The sequence below is a fragment of the Pistacia vera genome, unplaced genomic scaffold, assembly GCF_008641045.1.
Source record: "Pistacia vera cultivar Batoury unplaced genomic scaffold, PisVer_v2 Contig400, whole genome shotgun sequence".
Taxonomy (NCBI): Eukaryota; Viridiplantae; Streptophyta; class Magnoliopsida; order Sapindales; family Anacardiaceae; genus Pistacia; species Pistacia vera.
Window position 1 is genome coordinate 1 of NW_022196225.1, and position 18,723 is coordinate 18,723.

At 37.5% G+C, this 18,723-nt stretch overlaps 3 protein-coding genes and 1 pseudogene across 3 annotated transcripts; 3 read left to right on the plus strand and 1 right to left on the minus strand.

Moving 5' to 3' along the window:
• The first annotated feature begins 8 nt into the window (after positions 1 to 8).
• Positions 9 to 1,200, plus strand: LOC116141796 (serine/threonine-protein kinase ATR-like). Its single transcript, XM_031427274.1, has 3 exons — positions 9 to 102; positions 527 to 721; positions 868 to 1,200. The coding sequence occupies exons 2-3, from the start codon at positions 530 to 532 to the stop codon at positions 1,033 to 1,035; spliced, it is 360 nt and encodes a 119-aa protein (XP_031283134.1). The 5' UTR covers positions 9 to 102; positions 527 to 529; the 3' UTR covers positions 1,036 to 1,200.
• LOC116141893 lies at positions 1,184 to 2,752 on the minus strand (annotated as a pseudogene).
• Positions 2,753 to 2,897: 145 nt separating this feature from the next.
• LOC116141794 (pentatricopeptide repeat-containing protein At1g62260, mitochondrial-like) lies at positions 2,898 to 5,065 on the plus strand. The gene is given in 1 exon segment (XM_031427272.1): positions 2,898 to 5,065. A coding segment is annotated over 1 exon segment (2,010 nt). The 5' UTR covers positions 2,898 to 3,042; the 3' UTR covers positions 5,053 to 5,065.
• A 6,181-nt stretch (positions 5,066 to 11,246) lies between these two features.
• Positions 11,247 to 11,918, plus strand: LOC116141803 (secreted RxLR effector protein 161-like). The gene has a single exon (XM_031427282.1). The coding sequence runs from the start codon at positions 11,247 to 11,249 to the stop codon at positions 11,916 to 11,918; it is 672 nt and encodes a 223-aa protein (XP_031283142.1).
• Positions 11,919 to 18,723: the final 6,805 nt, after the last annotated feature.

Consider the following 18,723-nt stretch of genomic DNA (forward strand, 5'->3'; position numbering starts at 1 on the left):
GACTCTACCACTGGTGACTGTGTTCATGTTGATTTCAGTTGCCTGTTTGATAAAGGTTTGCAGTTGGAGAAGCCTGAGCTGGTGCCTTTTAGGTTGACCCAGGTATAAATAGAACATATATCCATAGATACTATGGTTTTAATCACTATTCTTTAAAATTTTAGAAATCCTCGAGTTTTTCCACTTTTCTGTGAGAACAAGATCTATGAAATATGATCTGAGTATTCACTTAGGAATATCTCGCATTTTGCCAAAGGTTTGAAATTATGTGCAGGATATATATAATCCTTTGTGATAAATGTATTATTAGTAACTTTTTGGTGAAGTAAACTAATCATGTAGCAAAGATAAAGGTGTACTTATATATTTATTTCTAATCACTGTTTTTCTGGACTTCATTTTATTAGTTAACTCATACTAATACTCGATGTCCTATTCATAGTATTGTTTTTGTTTCTCTGGCTGTATCCTAATTATTTCAGTTGCCTACTGAAAAAACTGACACTATCTGATGGAATATATATAGAACATGATTGACGGCTTGGGGATCACTGGTTATGAGGGTATCTTCCTGAAGGCTTGTGAAATCACACTTCAAGTGCTGAGAACTCACAGGGAGACTTTGATGAGTGTTCTTGAAACGTTCATTCATGATCCTCTCGTTGAGTGGACTAAATCCCACAAATTCAGTGGGGTAGAAGTTCAGAACCCACATGCACAGGTATGTGTATTCGCTGTTCTCCTTTGTTCTAGTAACAAGTACTGCTTTACGATTCTAATGTTTAAAGATTGTACCATCAGCAAATTTGATGCATTTGTCACCGTATTGGAACTGATCATTTAAGCATATACTCTCAATATTTGCAGCGAGCCATCAGTAATATTCAGGCAAGGTTGCAAGGGGTCGAGGTTGGGGTTGGGGCAGCACCATCTTTACCTTTAGGTGTAGAAGGTCAGGCTCGTCACTTAATTGCTGAAGCAGTCTCGCACAGAAATCTTGGCAAGATGTATATATGGTGGATGCCATGGTTTTGAGAGCTGCTGAGATTTGTTAGGTACGGTATTCTCAATTCTGGCTCATTGTTCATTCTTCAACTCTTGTTGTTTCTGGTGTACAAATTTTTGATAGAGCTGGAACCCTAGAAATGTAAAGAAAACGAGTTCTTTACCTACGTGTAAAGCATTATCAAATATATAAATGAAAGTCTTTATGAGACCAAATTCTTAACAGCAATATCATTTCTTGATCAACATAACCAGTTATTAACAACATGCCCTTTGCCAACAAAACAACCAATATTATTCCTATCAATTCTCAGTGGACAATTTGTTCGAATCACCATCTTTTTAACCATAGCTTTCACTGGGGATTCCCCTCTAACACTGCTATGTTTTCCTAATCCACAAACCACAGTAACCTCTGCTGGAATCGCATAATTTCCATCACTAAACCTGAATCTCATCTCCTCCATCCACTGCAACATTATCAAGTAGGCTGAACCCAAGTGCATACCATGCAAATCCAGCTTTACTTCCATGGAATTCCATTCCATCGCCTCATTCAAAACACCATGATCAACAACTCTTCAACCAACAGAACCTCATCCCCATTCAAACTCCCTGTTAACTCTGTTATCGAAACCGGAAAATCATTCAAGTCTTGCAGCATTGACAGATTGTAGAACATGAATTCAACACGATTGTAAGTCCTATTGAGAAGGGAATGCCTAATCCTTCATCTTCTGTAGCCATAAAACCATTCTGAAAGCTCATTGCAAGCCCATAAGAAGAGAGAACCATATTCGACAAACTGTATCAACCTCAAACCCTTCACTCTCCATTTTCTTAACACATCTTCCATTTCTTCAAACAACCTAATCTCCCCTACCCATAAACAAGAAACCTAAACTCAAACCCAGTTGGCTTGGTCCTACAACTCTCATCTCGTCAACCCGATTCAGCTTCATGGGGCTGACCCATCTCACATAAACACCAACCATCGACTTATAACCATGGCGTTTACATAAACAGAAGAAGAATCACTTATAAGCCCACCCAAACGACCACAAATCTCATGAAACTCACCTTTCAAATCATTTACAGTAAGAATCAATCAAATTCCCATAAAAACACACAGTTCCCGCTTCGAAACTCCAATTTTCCAACCGTTTCAGACATTAAAGCTCAGTCTCTTCATGCTTCCCTGTTTATCTAACATCGCCATGAGCTCAGCAACTAGCTTCGGATTCCACTTAAACCATGACGCTCAGTTATTCTCAAGTACAACTACAGGAAAGAAAAAAAAAAAAAAAAGGCAATTTTGATGGTGTAACAATATAAAAGTTCATCCTTTTAACATGAAGCTGAGAAAGGGAACTGTGACTTACTGGTAAAGCGAGAGAGGAGAGGTGGTGGGGGTGCGTGGAGTGAGGAGAGAGGAGGTGACAGAGGGCGTTGAGAGCTATAAACTGAGGAGACAATGCAACAAATTTACTTATCAAACGGTTGGCCGTTTTGGAGTCTCGTGTGACTACCAGAGACCTGAGGAACCGCTGGCCTTGCTTGCTTAAACTTGCAGATGGGAAATGGCACAAGGGTTGTTGTGGCTCTTGGTTGTGGAGCCGCCGGACGTTGTGGTTCCACGGCGGCGGAATGCGGACGTGGAGACTACCCATCACTTATTTTATCTTACATCGCACTCACAATCTCAGATCAGATGGAAGGAAAATAGGCCCACAGTATTTATGTTAATCCTGTTTTTATTTATTTAAAATATGTAGATAAAATTATGGTAACACGAATAAATAATTTTTTTTGGTATTAAAATCTCATTTTTAATGTGTTTAACCTAATAAACAGCCCCATCAAACCCCCGTTTCAAAGAACCAATCAAATTCCCATAAAAAACAACCAGCTTCCGCTCTCGAAACTCCAATATGTTGGAAACCGTTTCAGACTTGCACGTCTCGGTCTGTTCAAGGTGTCACCGTTTATCTAACAACGCGGTAAGCTCAGCAGCTAGCTTGGGGTTCCACTGAAACCATGCAGAGGCTAAACGCGACCGTTTTGGCCACCAAAAGAAGAGCTCAAGCTCGAAGCTATCTTTCTCGTTATTTACTGGGATCATGCATTGCCCGGAAAGTAACTTCACTGTCTCGCAACTTTGCCTCCGAGACGAAGTCGAAGCCAGACGTTTACTCGCCTAACAAAAAGATCTCCCATTTGATAAGAACGAACTGTCTGAGTGAAGCAAGAGCCGTGTTTGATAAAACAGTACAAAGAAACACTGTAACGTAGAATGCGATGATCAATGGGTATGTAAAATTCAGAGAAATGGCTAAAGCAAGACAACTGTTCGATATAATGCCTCGAAGAGACGTCGTTTCGTGGAATTTAATGATTTCGGGGTATATTTCGTGTCGTGGAAGTGGGTTTTTGGAGGAGGCTAGATTGTTGTTTGATAAAATGCCTAAAAGAGATAGTGTTTCGTGGAATACAATGATTAGTGGGTATGCGAAGAATGGTATAACGGAGGCGGCGTTGAGGGTTTTTAATGAAATGCCTGAGAGTGAGAGGAATGTTGTATCGTGGAACGCTATGATTTCGGGGTTTTTGCAGAATGGTGACGTGGCTCGTGCTATGGAGTTTTTTGAGAAAATGCCTGAACGGGACTCTGCTTCTTTAAGCGCACTTGTGGCTGGTCTTATTAAGAATGGTGAGTTGGATGAAGCGGGAAAAATTCTGGTTAAATTTGGGAATAGGTGTGACGGTAGAGAAGATTTAGTGCATGCTTATAATACTTTGATTGCCGGGTATGGTCAGAGAGGAAGAGTAGATGAAGCTCGAAGGCTTTTTGATCGAATACCAGTTTGTAGTGAGCAAGGAGAAGAAGGAAATGAAAACTTTAGGAGGAATGTTGTGTCGTGGAATTCGATGATTATGTGTTATGTGAAGGCGGGAGATATTGTTTCTGCAAGGGAAATCTTTGATCAAATGGTGGAACGAGACAGTTTTTCATGGAATACTATGATTAGTGGGTATGTTCATTTGTCAAATATGGAAGAGGCCTCTAATCTCTTCGGTGAAATGCCGAGTCCTGATACTCATTCGTGGAACACAATGATATCGGGGTATGCTCAGATGGGTAATTTAGAGCTTGCTCGTGATTTTTTTGAGAGGATGCCTCAAAAGAATTTGGTCTCATGGAATTCAATGATAGCAGGATGTGAGAGAAACGAGGACTATAAAGGAGCAATTGAGCTCTTCAGCCAGATGCAAGTTGAAGTAGAGAAACCTGACCGGCACACCTTATCTTCAGTTCTCAGTGTGTCTACTCAAATTCTGGACCTGCACCTGGGAATGCAGATTCATCAACTAGTCACTAAAAAAGTTATTCCAGATTTGCCAATACACAATGCCCTCATCACCATGTATTCAAGATGCGGAGCAATAACTGAGGCACGTAGTATTTTTGATGAGATGAAACTGCAGAGAAGTGTAATCTCGTGGAATGCAATGATTGGAGGATATACATCCCATGGTTTTGCAACAGAGGCTTTACAAGTTTTCAAATTGATGAAGAGTTCCAAAGTTTTGCCTACATATATAACATTTATTTCAGTGTTGAGTGCTTGTGCTCATGCAGGACTAGTAGAAGAAGGCCGTGGACATTTTAAATCAATGATCAGTGAATATGGTATTGAGCCAAGAATTGAGCACTTTGCTGCCCTTGTGGACATAGTGGGTAGGCATGGGCATCTGGAGGAGGCCATGGATTTGATAAAAAACATGCCATTTGAACCAGATAAAGCTGTGTGGGGTGCATTGCTGGGTGCATGCCGGGTGCATGACAATGTAGAGTTGGCCCGAGTTGCAGCTGAGGCATTGATGAAACTTGAACCAGAAAGTTCAACCCCATACGTGCTGCTATACAATATGTATGCAGATGTGGGACGGTGGGATGATGCAACACAATTGAGAGTAGTAATGAAAAATAATAATATTAAGAAGCTAGCAGGGTCTAGTTGGGTCGATTCCTCTCATCACGAGTAATTTACTATCTACATTTGGGCTGATTCACTTCACCAATTGTTTGCTGGTCTGATATTAATATTCTGCCATTTTTTATGTAATTATATTTATGGGCGACAGCGTGTTCAAGGATTCAACTCAATGTCGTCAATACGGCCGTCAGGAGCACTCCGACTGTCACAACACGGCTGACCAAATAGCCACTGAATATTGATCTTTAAAGCACTAGGCCAAACCTATCATGTCTCCTGGCTTGAAGCCAGAAGTATATGGTAATGAAAATCATTAAATACACCATGGGACACAATATCAATGAAAGATGATAAAAATCAACAAACGCCAACCAATCCAGGGAGAAAACCATAATTTGTTGATGAGCTTCTGAAGTCTACAACAGTTATATGCTTGCAGTGCTATAATTTACCAGTTATTGTATCATACGCTTCTACAGCATGTGGGAAGGCTCAAGGAATAAAAATTGGCTTGATCTCATTACTACTAGGAACAATAATTTTTAATTTGAAAGTTCAACATTATTCACTTCACTTAACAGTAAAACATGGCAGTATATCAAAATAACTACTAAATTTTGCAGAAAGAGGACCAAAATATGACATACAGGATATAAGGTTCAAATAAAATTCACCAGTTATATGTACTTAATTTGGGGCAAAAGGCTTTGCATCTATATTGTTGATGAGTGATTTTGACACTAACGACTCGCACGTGTAAAATACTAAATTATTCTTGGAAATTACACGTGATTAACTGATTCAAGTGTCAGAATAATGTTAAACAATATTATCGACTGCAAAAATTGAATAATAAATGAGAGAGGTAATTTTTAAAGTGGTTTGGATGCCTAAAGCGATTCCTACGTCCACTGTTTCTTTTATAGATGAGAGTTTACAAGAGGTCGTATATAGCAAACAACAAGCAGGGGTACAATAACTGAGCATCAAGTTAGTCTCTTTTTCGTAGGTTGTCTTTGCTATTGATTGCTTATGAAAGTAAACATTAGAGATCCCGAAAATGAGAGAGGGAGTCCTTTATTTATAGTAGTTGAATTCAAGATAATGATTACAAATCTGCAAGTGGATAGGTGCCGTGCAAGTTCTTCCTTGCCTCCCATTGACTGATAACCTATGAAATATCTTCAAATTATCTGGGGCTTGGACAGGTGTGCGGTCCTCATTCACTCATAGACAAAACATGAATCTGCTAGGTTGATGACAACCGTATCCTTTCTATCTTGAGGCGACGTGGCAACTCTTGGACGGTGTAAAGCCTTCCTGAACTCTAATTGGTGCTTGCTGATGTAAGCTTACGTCAACCTTAATTTTTTAAGCATAAAATATATCACAAATAAAATTCACCAGTTATATGTACTTAAAATTTGGTGCAAACTCCCTTTGGCTAAAGGATTAAACTTCTAATCATAAGAAAGTTGTGTACCCAATTTAAGAGAAGAATAGAGGATCCTCTTTACTCTGGTATATCTCAAATAACTGTTTCAAGTGCTCAGTGGCTAGTTTTTTGCAATCATCAAGGCCTTTTTCATCATACTGCTCCAACTCAGGAATAGATTTCCTCAGCTTTCCTAGTGGATCCCCGTTTATGAGAAACTCAGCCAAACTAGTACCCCTGCAGTCAATTCAATTGAGAAAGAGATTAAATCAAAAAGAAATTGCACAATACCAGTTGATCAACACAAATTAATGTAGAGCAGGCTATTGTCTTCTTAATGATAAAAGAAAGCTCAAAAATGCAGTAGGCATGTCTGCTTCAAACTCCCATTTTTTTTTATCATTTTGGGTCCCAATCAGCTCAAAAAAGTCAAAATCCATATCTGAATCATCATCAGAGTCAAAGAAACTAGAACTTGAGCTGGAAATGCCCTCTATGTCAAATGCAGCAGGGAAACTTGAAAGAGACTCTCTCTTAAGATTTTGAGAGGTATGTTCCCGCTCCATCTTCTCTTTGCATTGCCTCAGAATGTCTGGCCCCTGACTTGAAGAAGTGCATAACTTCTCCACATTGTTACTACTAGGAGGAATAACTGTAGTTGAATGTCTAACAGTAGAACCATTGAAAGTTTTATGAAGCCAAACGACGTCGTTCTCATTTTAATTAAAGAAATGAATCCTGGACATTGATTCAAGACAGATCATGCGGCTCACAATCACTGATAGTTAATGATATAAAAATGGGCAAAATAGTGGAAGAGGATATCGGATTAGTCTTCTCTGTTAGGGTTCTATTTTGAGTGAGTGAGCAATTGATTAGGGCTTAGTTGCTGGGTCTATTTCATTGTAATCTGGGCAGGATTGAACTGAAGGTTGTGCTTAGTTCTCTGAAATCTTGCAAGTTACAGGTACGAATTAGGGTGATTGAGCTTGGGTAGAGATATTGTTCAGATTCAGTAGATTGAGCTTGTAATTGTTGTGTAACCGTTGAATAATCCTAGTGCAGTGAGTCTTTATATTTCGGAGCTCAACGTGGATGTAATCTATCCATCATTAGATAGGTGAACCACGGTAAATCTTGTCTTGTGTATGTGTGTGATTCTTGATTCTTGTTTGTGTTGGATTGGTTTGTGGATTGATTTGGACTTAGGTTACAACAGTGGTATCAGAGCCAAGGTCCTAAGGTGTATCTCGGTTTAAGATCAATTTAATTTGAGACAAATTGGAAAATTAGGGTTTGTCAGAATTTAGGGGTTTTTTCGATTTAAAGGTTTCTAGATCACTAGGGCTTCGAATCTTGCTGAGTCTTGGGGTAAATTTGTGAGTCTGGGTCAAAAACACAAGTCAGGGAGCAAATCTTCAAATTTGTCTAGGGTTATAGTTACAAAGTTATGAGTACTATGCGTATAGAGATCTCCCAATACGATGGAAAGATTGATTTCAACACATAGAAGATGAAGATGAAGACCTTCATTTCCCACAATACAGTAGGGATTGCTCTGGAGAAGGACACCACCGAGTGGCCTGAGGAGAAACTGAAAAAGAAGTCTGAAATTGACAAGGAAGCCTATAATTTGGTCATAATAAACCTGTCCGATGCTATACTGCGAAAGGTAGACGACATGGAAACACCAATCACGCTTTGGAGTAAACTCGAATCCTTGTATTCTTTACAGTCTGCACCGAATCTAGCTTTTCTTAAAGGTGCTTTGTTTTCTTATAAGATGGATATGACTACGTCTTTAGAAGAAAATCTTGATGAATTTCTAAAAATGACTTTATTGCTGAAAGGTACAGATCAGGAGTTAGGGGACTCTAGCTTAGCAATGATATTGTTGAATTCTTTGCCTGATGAGTATTTAGTGGTGAAAAATGCTTTACAATACATTGGGACAGTTCCCAGTATTGACCTGATAATAGCTGGCCTGAAGTCCAGAGAATTAGAGTTGAGAATTCAGAAGAGAAATGGAAATAATTTGTTTGTCAAAGGTAGAATAGATTCAATACAATTAGGAAAGGATAATGGTAAAAACTTCCAACAAAACATGAGTTTTAGAACTAAGAAGAAGGAGAAGAATAATAATAAGACTAAGGGAGAAACCAGAAAGTGCTTTCACTGTAATGAGCCTGGCCACCTTAAGAAGAACTGTTATGACTAGATAAAGAAACAAAAACAACACAGTACAGAGAGTAATTTAGCTAGTACTAGCACCAATATTGAGATTTCAGAAGCTCTCATAGTCTCAAATCTAGCTAGCAGTAAGGATTGGGTCCTAGTTCAGGATGCACTTTCCATTTAAACCCAAACATACAATGGTTCCAAAACCTTAGGAAAGGAGAATTTGAAACCGTGTTCATGGGAAATAATCACTCATGTAAGGTTCAAGGCATTGGAAACATAGCCATTAGGTTGAATAATGGTAAGATCATAATGTTAACTAGAGTAAGGTACATACTTGAACTTAAATGGAACCTGATTTCATTAGGAACATTAGATGAAGCTGGATGTAGTTACAAGGCACAAAATAGGTCCATAGTAGTTTATAAGAATAATGATATAATGCTTGAAGGAGTCAAACAAAATGGACTATACATTCTGTGTGGCCAATACTATGTACTTGCTGTTAATTTTGCTTTATTATCTACTAACCTTTCTACTGCAGAGAAATGACACTTGAGACTTGGCCATATAGGCCAGAAAGGTATGACTATTTTAAGCGAGCAAGGCTACTTTGGTAAGGAATCCATATCTGAGTTGAGTTTCTATGAAACATGTGTGTTGGGTAAACAACACAGAATGAGTTTCTAAAAGGGAACTCATCTAGCTGAAAATTGTCTGGATTATTTGCATATAGATCTCTGGGGTCTTGAAAGGGTTAGGACACATGGAGGGAATTGCTATTTCCTCTCCATTGTGGATGACTATAGTAGGAAGGTATGGGTGTACCTTCTTAAGTCTAAGGATGAAGCCTTAACCAAGTTTAAAGGCTGGAAAAACCTGGTTAAAAATCAAGTAAATAGGAAGGTAAAAGCCCTTAGGACTGATAACGGATTAGAATTCTGCAACCTGGATTTTGACTCTTACTATGTAGGAGAGGGCATTTTAAGGCATAAGACTGTTAGAGGAACCCCTCAGCAAAATAGGGTTGTTGAGAGAATGAATAGAACCTTACTAGAAAGGGTTAGATGTCTCCTATTCATTGTTGGTCTACCAAAAAAATTTTAGGGAGAAGCATTAGGTACTGTAGTCTACCTGATTAATAGAAGTCCCTCAACCTCCATAGATTTCAAATGTCCTAAAGAGAGGTGGTCTGAGAGAAAACCATCTCTTGATCACCTGAGAATGTTTGGGTGTGCTACATATGCACACATTCGGGATGGGAAGCTAGAGCCTAGGTCCCTTTAGTGTGTTTTTCTAGGGTATCAAAAAGGAACCAAAGGCTATAGGCTTTGGGAAAGGGCTGCCCTGGAGGTCAGAGTGATTGTTAGTCGAGATGTGATTTTCAATGAAGCTGTTTTTCCTTGCAAATCTAGTACTAACAATGCAGGTAGCTCACAAGGAGATCCTGAAAATTCTGGACAAAATGGGATAACACAGTTTGAGGTGGAGCCTGCAACTCATTCTGATCAATACATCCAAACAGATGAGACTGACACAACAGAAGACCAGCTACAGCCAACCCAAGATCAGGAGGATGAAGAAGACCCACATGTGAATGTTGAAAGGGACCAACATGGTGATCTGGCCCAATATCAATTTTCCAGAGACAGAGTCAGGAAGGAAATCAGACCTCCCACAAGGTACAACTATGCTGATTTGATCTATACAACACTCCTAGCTGGTGTAGAAATACACAGATTTGAACCTGATACATATGCTGAGGCAATGAGATCAAAGGATAGAAAAGATTGGATGGGTGCAATGAAAGAGGAAATGGAGTCACTACATCTGAACAACACCTGGACACTTATTCCAAAGCCCAAAGATCAAAAGTTGGTGGAATGCAGGTGGCTTTACAAACTAAAAGAGGGGATAAACCAATCTGATCCACCCAGATTCAAAGCCAGGTTAGTGGCCAAGGGCTACACACAAAGGGCAGGTATTGATTTCACTGAAATCTTCTCACCAGTAGTTAAATTTAAAACAGTTAGACTCATGTTATCAATTGTTGCACAATATGATTTAGAGATAGAACAATTGGATGTTAAAACTGCTTTTTTGCATGGTGAGTTGGATGAAAGGATATGCATGAGCCAACCTATAGGATTTAAGGATAAAAAAGTTGCCTGAGTATGTATTCTTATTGAATAAATCATTGTATGGACTTAAACAATCCCCTAGGCAGTGGTATAAGAGGTTTGATACATTTATAGTAGGAAGTGGATTCATTAGAAGCACGTATGATAGTTGTTTCTATTTTGCCTGCATCAATAACATGCCAATATACTTACTGTTATATGTAAATGACATGCTATTGATTAGTAAGTCCATGTCTCGGATTAATGAAATAAAAGCAAAATTAAGTACTGAATTTGATATGAAGACTTAGGTAGAGCAAAGAAAATCCTAGGAATGATGATTGATAGAGATAGGAGTGTAAACACCCTTAAACTGCATCAATTCCTATACCTACAAAACTGGTCTCTAAGTTTGGCATGGCTGACTCCAAAGTTGTAACAATGCCCCTTACAAACCACTTCATACTCAGTAAGTCACAATCCCCAAAAACAAAATCTGATAGGCTGAAAATGGAAAATGTCCCTTATTCGAATGCCATAGGTTATGTGATGTATGTCATGATAAGCACCAGACCAGATTTGGCTTATGCAATAACACTATTGAGTAGATTTATGTCAAATCCTGGAAATGAACATTGGAATGCTCTAAAGTGGTTGCTTAGATATATAAATTGTACTGTTCAGATTGGTTTGGTCTTTTGTAAAAGAAATGCATCACTTGATCTGGTTGGGTATGTAGATGTTGATTTTGTAGGTGACCGAGATTCCAGGAAGTCCACTACAGCATACTACTTCACATTGGGGGGCAACTGTGTCAGTTGGAAATCACAGTTGCAACCACTGGTTGCATTATCAACCACGGAAGCTAAGTATGTAACAGTCTCAGATGCTTTCAAGGAAGCAACATGGTTACAGGGAATTCTAAAAGAAGCAGATTGGTTGAGTGGCACTGCAACAGTCTATTCAGATAATCAAAGTGTCATCCACCTGAGTAAGAACCCGGTGTATCACGAAAGAATAAAACACGTGGATGTCAAGCATCACTTTGTTAGAGACATAATTGCAAAAGGAAAAGTAAATCTCCTGAAGGTACCAACTGAAGAAAACCTAGCAGACATGGGAACTAAAGTGGTGACAACAGCCAAGTTCAAGCATTGCTTGAACTTACTTCACATCAGTTAATCAATTTCCGGAGCTGAGAAGAAATATAAGAGAAACTTACTGCACTGAACGAGGTTCAGCAGAAAAGGGAAAAGCAAAATGTTGGCTTCAAGGTGGAGATTGAAAGTGTTATGAAGCCAAACGACGTCGTTCTCATTTTAATTAAAGAAATGAATCCTGGACGTTGATTCAAGACAGATTGTGCGGCTCACAATCACTAATAGTTAATGATATAAAAATGGGCAAAACAGTGGAAGAGGATATCGAGTTAGTCTTCTCTGTTAGGTTTCTATTTTGAGTGAGTGAGCAATTGATTAGGGCTTAGTTGCTGGGGCTATTTCGTTGTAATCTGGGCAGGATTGAACTGAAGGTTGTGTTTCCTTTTTGAGACTGGATTAGTTTTTTGAAATCTTGCAAGTTACAGGTACAAATTAGGGTGATTAAGTTTGGGTAGAGATATTGGTCAGATTTAGTCGATTAAGCTTGTAATCGTTGTGTAACTGTTGAATAATCCTAGTGCAATGAGTCTCCATATTTCGGAGCTCAACATGGATGTAATCTATCCATCATTGGATAGGTGAACCACGGTAAATCTTGTCTTGTGTATGTGTGTGATTCTTGATTCTTGTTTGTGTTGGATTGGTTTGTGGATTGATTAATTTGGACTCAGGTTACAACAACCATCATGTTCATGGGTCAACATCTGAAGCTTCTCTGTATTGCAATCAGCAGTTGCAGAATTGTTCACCTCAACATCATCAACATTATTATCTATTTTGCTCTCACTTACACTTAGACAAGCGTCTAGTTTTCTTTTGAGCATTCCTGTCCCACTTTGCTCACCTGTCTGACCTGAATGAGAACTACTTAGAACTCTTGGAGAAGTCATTTCATTTTTGCTGGGACTTTCTCTTGAAGAACAATCATGATCACTATCAATGATCTCAACAGTGCTTCTAGGTGGAGGTTCCTGGCCACTTGGTATGAAAAAACGTTACCAAGATGCGCGCCAAAATTATTTTCCAAGACAGGTTAGGAGAAAGAGTGATAACAAACTTGGATTTTCTTTAAAGAGGTGATAGCTTATTTAGCAGAAACCCTCTTAATTGGTAATTGAAAATAGTTGCAAGTATGAGTTTGTGTTATCTATCCAAATTACTGAAATTACAAGTAGAGTATGTTAAAGACTATGACCCAATCTTTTGAATGACAATTAGAATTTTTAACTTAAAAATCATGTGCACTAAAGATCAGATTTTGTATTTCATTAAGCGCACTGACTATATCAATCTTTACATGTATTCGCAAATTACTCCACCTTCAAATTCATAGGAGTAGCACAATAGCGATGGAAAGGATTCTACAAGACCACCAAGTAGCTCCTCTTTGCTAAAAAAGAAAAAAAAAATCTGAACAAAAGTTTGGGCCTAGGAGAAATAATTCTTTATCTGATTCTCTAAATCGTTTTAGTCACATTATTACTAGGCATCTTTCCACGAATAAAAAAAATAATGTTTTATTCATGGACTACCTCCCCTCGGATATTGACTTCTTTAAGTTACTTATTGGTTCCAATTTCTGTGTGTGCGGAGGACTACCTCCCCTCGGATATTGGCTCATTTAAGTCTTGGTTATGTTTTATGTTTAATGTTCTTAATTTATTATGGGTCTTGAGCTATTCTTACCATTTGAGGTTGTATTACACATCTAAGAGGTTGAACTCACGCTTATGGAATCCTCTTCAGCTTTATCTACTTTCACTGCTCCAATAAATACTAGCTTATCTAGATCTTCTTCTAAAGTAGATAGTTTGTATGAAATATCTTATATCTTAGAAAATAAAAAAATCCAAGATATGATCCCTCCCATTGTAAATCCTTATACAACCTTTTCCTAGTCTTCTTCTTCTTTGTCTAAAACCTTTAAAACTCTTATTAGACCTTCCATAAAGCCAGACAAAAAGTATGTCCAGACTAGTACTTTTGATAAATCTCAAATTCCAGCCACAACTCAAGAACAATATGTTACTTTGGAAATCCCTCAAGAATCCATTACCTGATGGATCCGTGAAGGATACTCTCATGTAAACTTTGGTGCTATCAGACTTGCTTTATCTTACCATGGCAGAAAACGACTCCCAGTCTCTGTCCGAAACGCTCTGTTAGACACTATATTTGTCCAATATCAACATGTTTGCATAGGAACGACACAAACAATTTTGAATGTTGGAACAGTTATTATGACACTGTTTCCTAATTTCAATATGTCTCTCTCTGATGTTCATTGCTCCAAAGCTCTTAAAGTTCAACTATAGATAGTTGGTGCAGATTTAAATCCAGGAAGTATTGCATCTACTTTGCATTACCAGATGGTTTGGCAGATCCAAAACCATGCTCTTGATCTCGCTATTCCTACGATTACTGACACGTTGCTTCTTACTGTTGACTCTTAGATACTTCTCACTGCATCGATATTCCTAGGTAGATTTCCAGAGATGATTTGATTAAACTGTTACCAGACTCTTGGGTGACGAGTTATGAGTCTCTTAATAAAAAAGAAACTCCAGTGGTTTCTACATAATCTACCATGCATGATAATAGTGACGGAACAATAACTATTAGATTCAAGTCTCCAGCAACTCCCAGTGCTCCACCTTTGAGTTTTCAACAAACTCAATTCATGATCACTCCAGTCTCACCAGCTACAACAGTACGGGAACTTGGACTTTCCATTCATTCATTTCAAAAATCTGGTGCTCTGGTCTATCATCAATTAGATCCAGTCACTGGTCATATTCCATTTGATCTTGACTGTCAATGCTCAAACTACCTTGATGATCCTATTTGGGAAATAAACGAGCATTATCTTTCCAGATGAAATTATTCCAAATGGAAAAGACAAACAACTCGATGTAGTAAAAAAGATCAACAAAATTACTGTTTGATTGGTGTCTAAATTCCAGGCTTATGGGAGTGTAATTAGTCATCAAGGATGCGTGATAAGTGGCGTGTGTTTGCTGCGTCAGTGATTGGTGACGTGTCATCGAGATGTTGCGACGTGGAGGGTTGATGGGTGTGTATTAAATTGTTTATAAAAGTAATTAACGTGGACCAGAGGAGAAGAAAAATGTGTCAAATGAGAAACGAAATGACAGGTCCTTATATATTATGTAAAACAGGTAAGATTATTTATATACAAAGTTTTCGTGTGCCATGTACACAGAAACACATGGTATTGTATTTTTTTTTTTAAAAAAAAATAAAAAAGTGTTATTTAACTGTTGTTGGGGTAAAAATTAAGGCTATAGGAGGTGTTTGGTTAACAGACTATGCTACATTAAATAGACTACTATTAGGTGCAATGTTCTGACAACCGGATCGGACCGACCGGTTAGACCGGTCTGACCGGGTTTCGTTCAAGATTTCGGTTTACTGATACAATAAAACCGGATTTATCATTTAGACCGTTTTAAACCGTTATTAGATCGGTGAAACAGTGTTAGACTGCCGGTCCAATCGGTTCGACAACAAATCCGGTCTACTGAATCAAAATCCCTAAAACGATTTTACCTCATCTCCCTTTCTTCATTGGCATTTTTCAACTTCAAAATAGCAAAATCTAATTTGTAAAGAAGAAAGAGAAGAGGATGGGGAGAAAGAGAGAGAAAAAAAGGATGAAGGAGAAGAAGAAGTAGAAGATGACGGGAAGAAAGATAGGGAAAAAGAAGAAGAAGCAGAAGAAGAGAGAGAAGATGATGGGGGAGAAAGAGAGGAAAAAAAAGGTGAAGAAGAAGAAAGAGAAGATGAGGTGAGAAGATAAGGTGACAGGTGAGAAGAAGAAAGAGGAGATGAGGTGATAGGTGAGAAAAAATGAATATATGTATATAGTTGTTGGCGTCACTATATAGAGTTGTTGACGTCATTGGTTTGACCGGTTGAACCGTTCAAATCGAAAACTGGTCACTTGGTTGGGTCACCTTTTGATCTGGGTTTCAGAACATTGGTTAGGTGTTTGGTTGGTTTTGATGAGCGAATTTGCATTATAAATTTTAAAATTCCTGCGCTATTCTTCTAAAATTAATAGCTAAACCCTTCATTTGAAAAATATTTACATTAAAATCATTTAATAATATTAATATATTAAAAAATTAATTAACGACCAACCAACATCATAGAGACGTCCATTGAACGATGACAAAAAAGCCTCCATCATGGATGTTCTATCATAAATATCTTAAAAAGGATTTTACAGTTAGCTCCCACAGATTCTTCTTACCACAGTTGGTGATGGTTCGATGTTAATGGTGCCGCTAGACCCGCATGGAAGATATTGTTGGCAAGTCCACCGACCAAGTTTAAAATTTTTGTTAAAAGATTTATTATTGATTTTTTAAAAATCTTTTTATTATATAATAAAATTTTCAAATAAAATATTTTTACTAACATAATTAATTATACATTTAGAATGGTCTTTTACTAAGAGTAATGTTACAGTCACTGAAGGTTGCGTATCGAATTTGTGTACTGAATAACGTGATAAAATCTTGACTGTTTATTCATTATCAGTTAATATTAATCAACGGTTAAGATTTTGTCATGTTATTCGATACACAAATTCGGTGCATAACTTTCAAGAGTCCCATCATTTTCGTTTTACTAAAGACGTGACAATATTAAATTTAATCTATTTTAATTTAAATTAGATCACTTTAATTCAATACATATAATAATCAGTACAATTGAATGCGTGCACACCAATCATCAAACCAAATTATAGTATTGGCAATATATTTCTTACTGAACCACTTTAAAGTCACATGTGGATATTGATACCTCTTGTGAATATAAAGGCCGAACTACATACAATCACCATAGTTTGTTATAAAGTCAATTTGATATTGCGAAAGGTTTAAAAATGACAATTATCCAATTTTTTTGTTCAAATATGTTAATAAAATCCATTTAATTAAGGACAATATAATAATTTTATTTCTAAAAAAAATAAACTTTAATATTCATCGTTAATTTTAAATTAATCCATAAACCCTTAATTTTTTAGTAATATTATGCTTACTCACAATCTTACTAACTATCTTATTATTCTTTGTAAATATAACGTATAATACGGATGTCATACATATAATACAAATATCATTTATAATTTTAATAAAAATATGAATATCATTTATAATTTTAATAAAAATAATAAGACATATTAAACTCGTGAATAAACGTAGCATTATTGTTTTTTATTTCCTTTTTCTCTTCTATCTCTTACCCTTCTTCTTTATCTCTCCCTTCCCTTTGTTTCCTTTCTTTTCCGTCTTTTCCCTCCTCCCCTTCTCAATATTAGTTGTCAGGTCTCTTTCGCCACGGTTTCCATTGGCCCACTTCCTCTCAATTCTCAATACTCTTGTTTTTTTCTTATCCCGTCGAAGGATATAAAATCCCCTTCACGCATTGAATCAATTTCATAAAAACCCTCAACCCCAACCTAAAGCATTAAATTCTTCAAACCAAAAATGTCCAAGATCAGTTCCATACTCGCTTTCTTCCTCATCTCTATCCTCTTCTTCTCTTTGTCTCTTCCAAGTTCAGCTCACGACCATCATCATCGAGCTGCAACTCTGGTTCCACACAGCAGAGTTCTTTTGCAAGAAGAGGGTCGGCTACTGAGTTCAGCTGAGCCCCGGAAGCTTAAAATTTTCATGAAAAAGAGGTCTTCAGGAACTGGTACAGGAATCGCAACTCGAGCTCGAGGCAAAACTTCTTCAGCTTTTAGAACAAGTCAAATATCTTCTTTTCATTTCGGTTCTATCTTCGCTTGCTCTCTTCTCCTTGGTTTCTTAGTTCTGTAGTTGTAGCCTGTTTATAGATTAATAAATCTTTGAAATTTTGTTGCAATTAAGGTAGATTTTATTTGTGAAGGAGTTCATCTAAATAATATGTTTATTTTTTTTAATTATTTTTTTGACACAAGTGTTAAATTGTTTGTTTTTGCAAAATAAGAAGACCTGAAACGAATCATTTTGACATATTTCCCCTTTGGTATTATATATTATATTATCAATGTTCTCTTTAAAGCGTTATACAAGTGACTTGGACCGTATACATTATTACAGTGAAAGCATAACCCCCTTCCAACGATTTTTCGAGAGTTTTTCCGGTGTCATTTTTTTTATTATCGAGATTGTCGAATTACATTCTTAGATGGCTAGTGTCACGACCTTATCTGCAATGTCGTGATAAGAGCATCATATTTTGAAAGCATACCTGGTTATGTGGTTTCACGAAGCATTCATGTGGGGTGTAACAATTGAGACATCAAGTACGTATATCCTCATAGCGCATTGATAATATTTCATAAGACTTTTTAAGAATGAGGTGATCCATAAAAGGGGAGTGCATTAGTTGTTAAGAGTTGTTCTTCATAGTCCATAATAGAAAAGGGATTAAGCTATTCTTGCACAAACTAGTCGAGAATTGGAGTCATTCCTCTAATGAGTCCATTACAGGACAAAATCAGTGATCCTCGAGCCAATGAGTGGTGTACTTGTAGGCTTAACCCCATAACGTGTGTTGTGATCTCGTAAAGGCCATTCCGCTGCATCAAAACTCTAGGCATGATGGGTTTTTTAAGTGGGGAGCTAGAGTGGTAGGCGCTGTTTGTGTAAGTTCTTGTCCCCCACAGAGCTTCACAAAACCTATGGGCATAGAAGGGTGGTTGGTCAGTTAGCTTGGACACTTGTCCTTGTACTATCCTTCAAGTTGGTAATAAAAAACTGAGTTTTCTAGCTCAAGAAAAAGACACAACCTAGATAAAGTCC

Excerpts from the sequence above, each read along its gene's own strand:
- LOC116141796 (XM_031427274.1), top strand. The coding sequence starts at position 530 with ATGATTGACGGCTTGGGGATCACTGGTTATGAGGGTATCTTCCTGAAG. Across the intron at positions 722-867 it reads TTCAGAACCCACATGCACAG|CGAGCCATCAGTAATATTCA; the intron begins GTATGTGTATTC and ends CAATATTTGCAG.
- LOC116141803 (XM_031427282.1), top strand. The coding sequence starts at position 11,247 with ATGGAAAATGTCCCTTATTCGAATGCCATAGGTTATGTGATGTATGTC.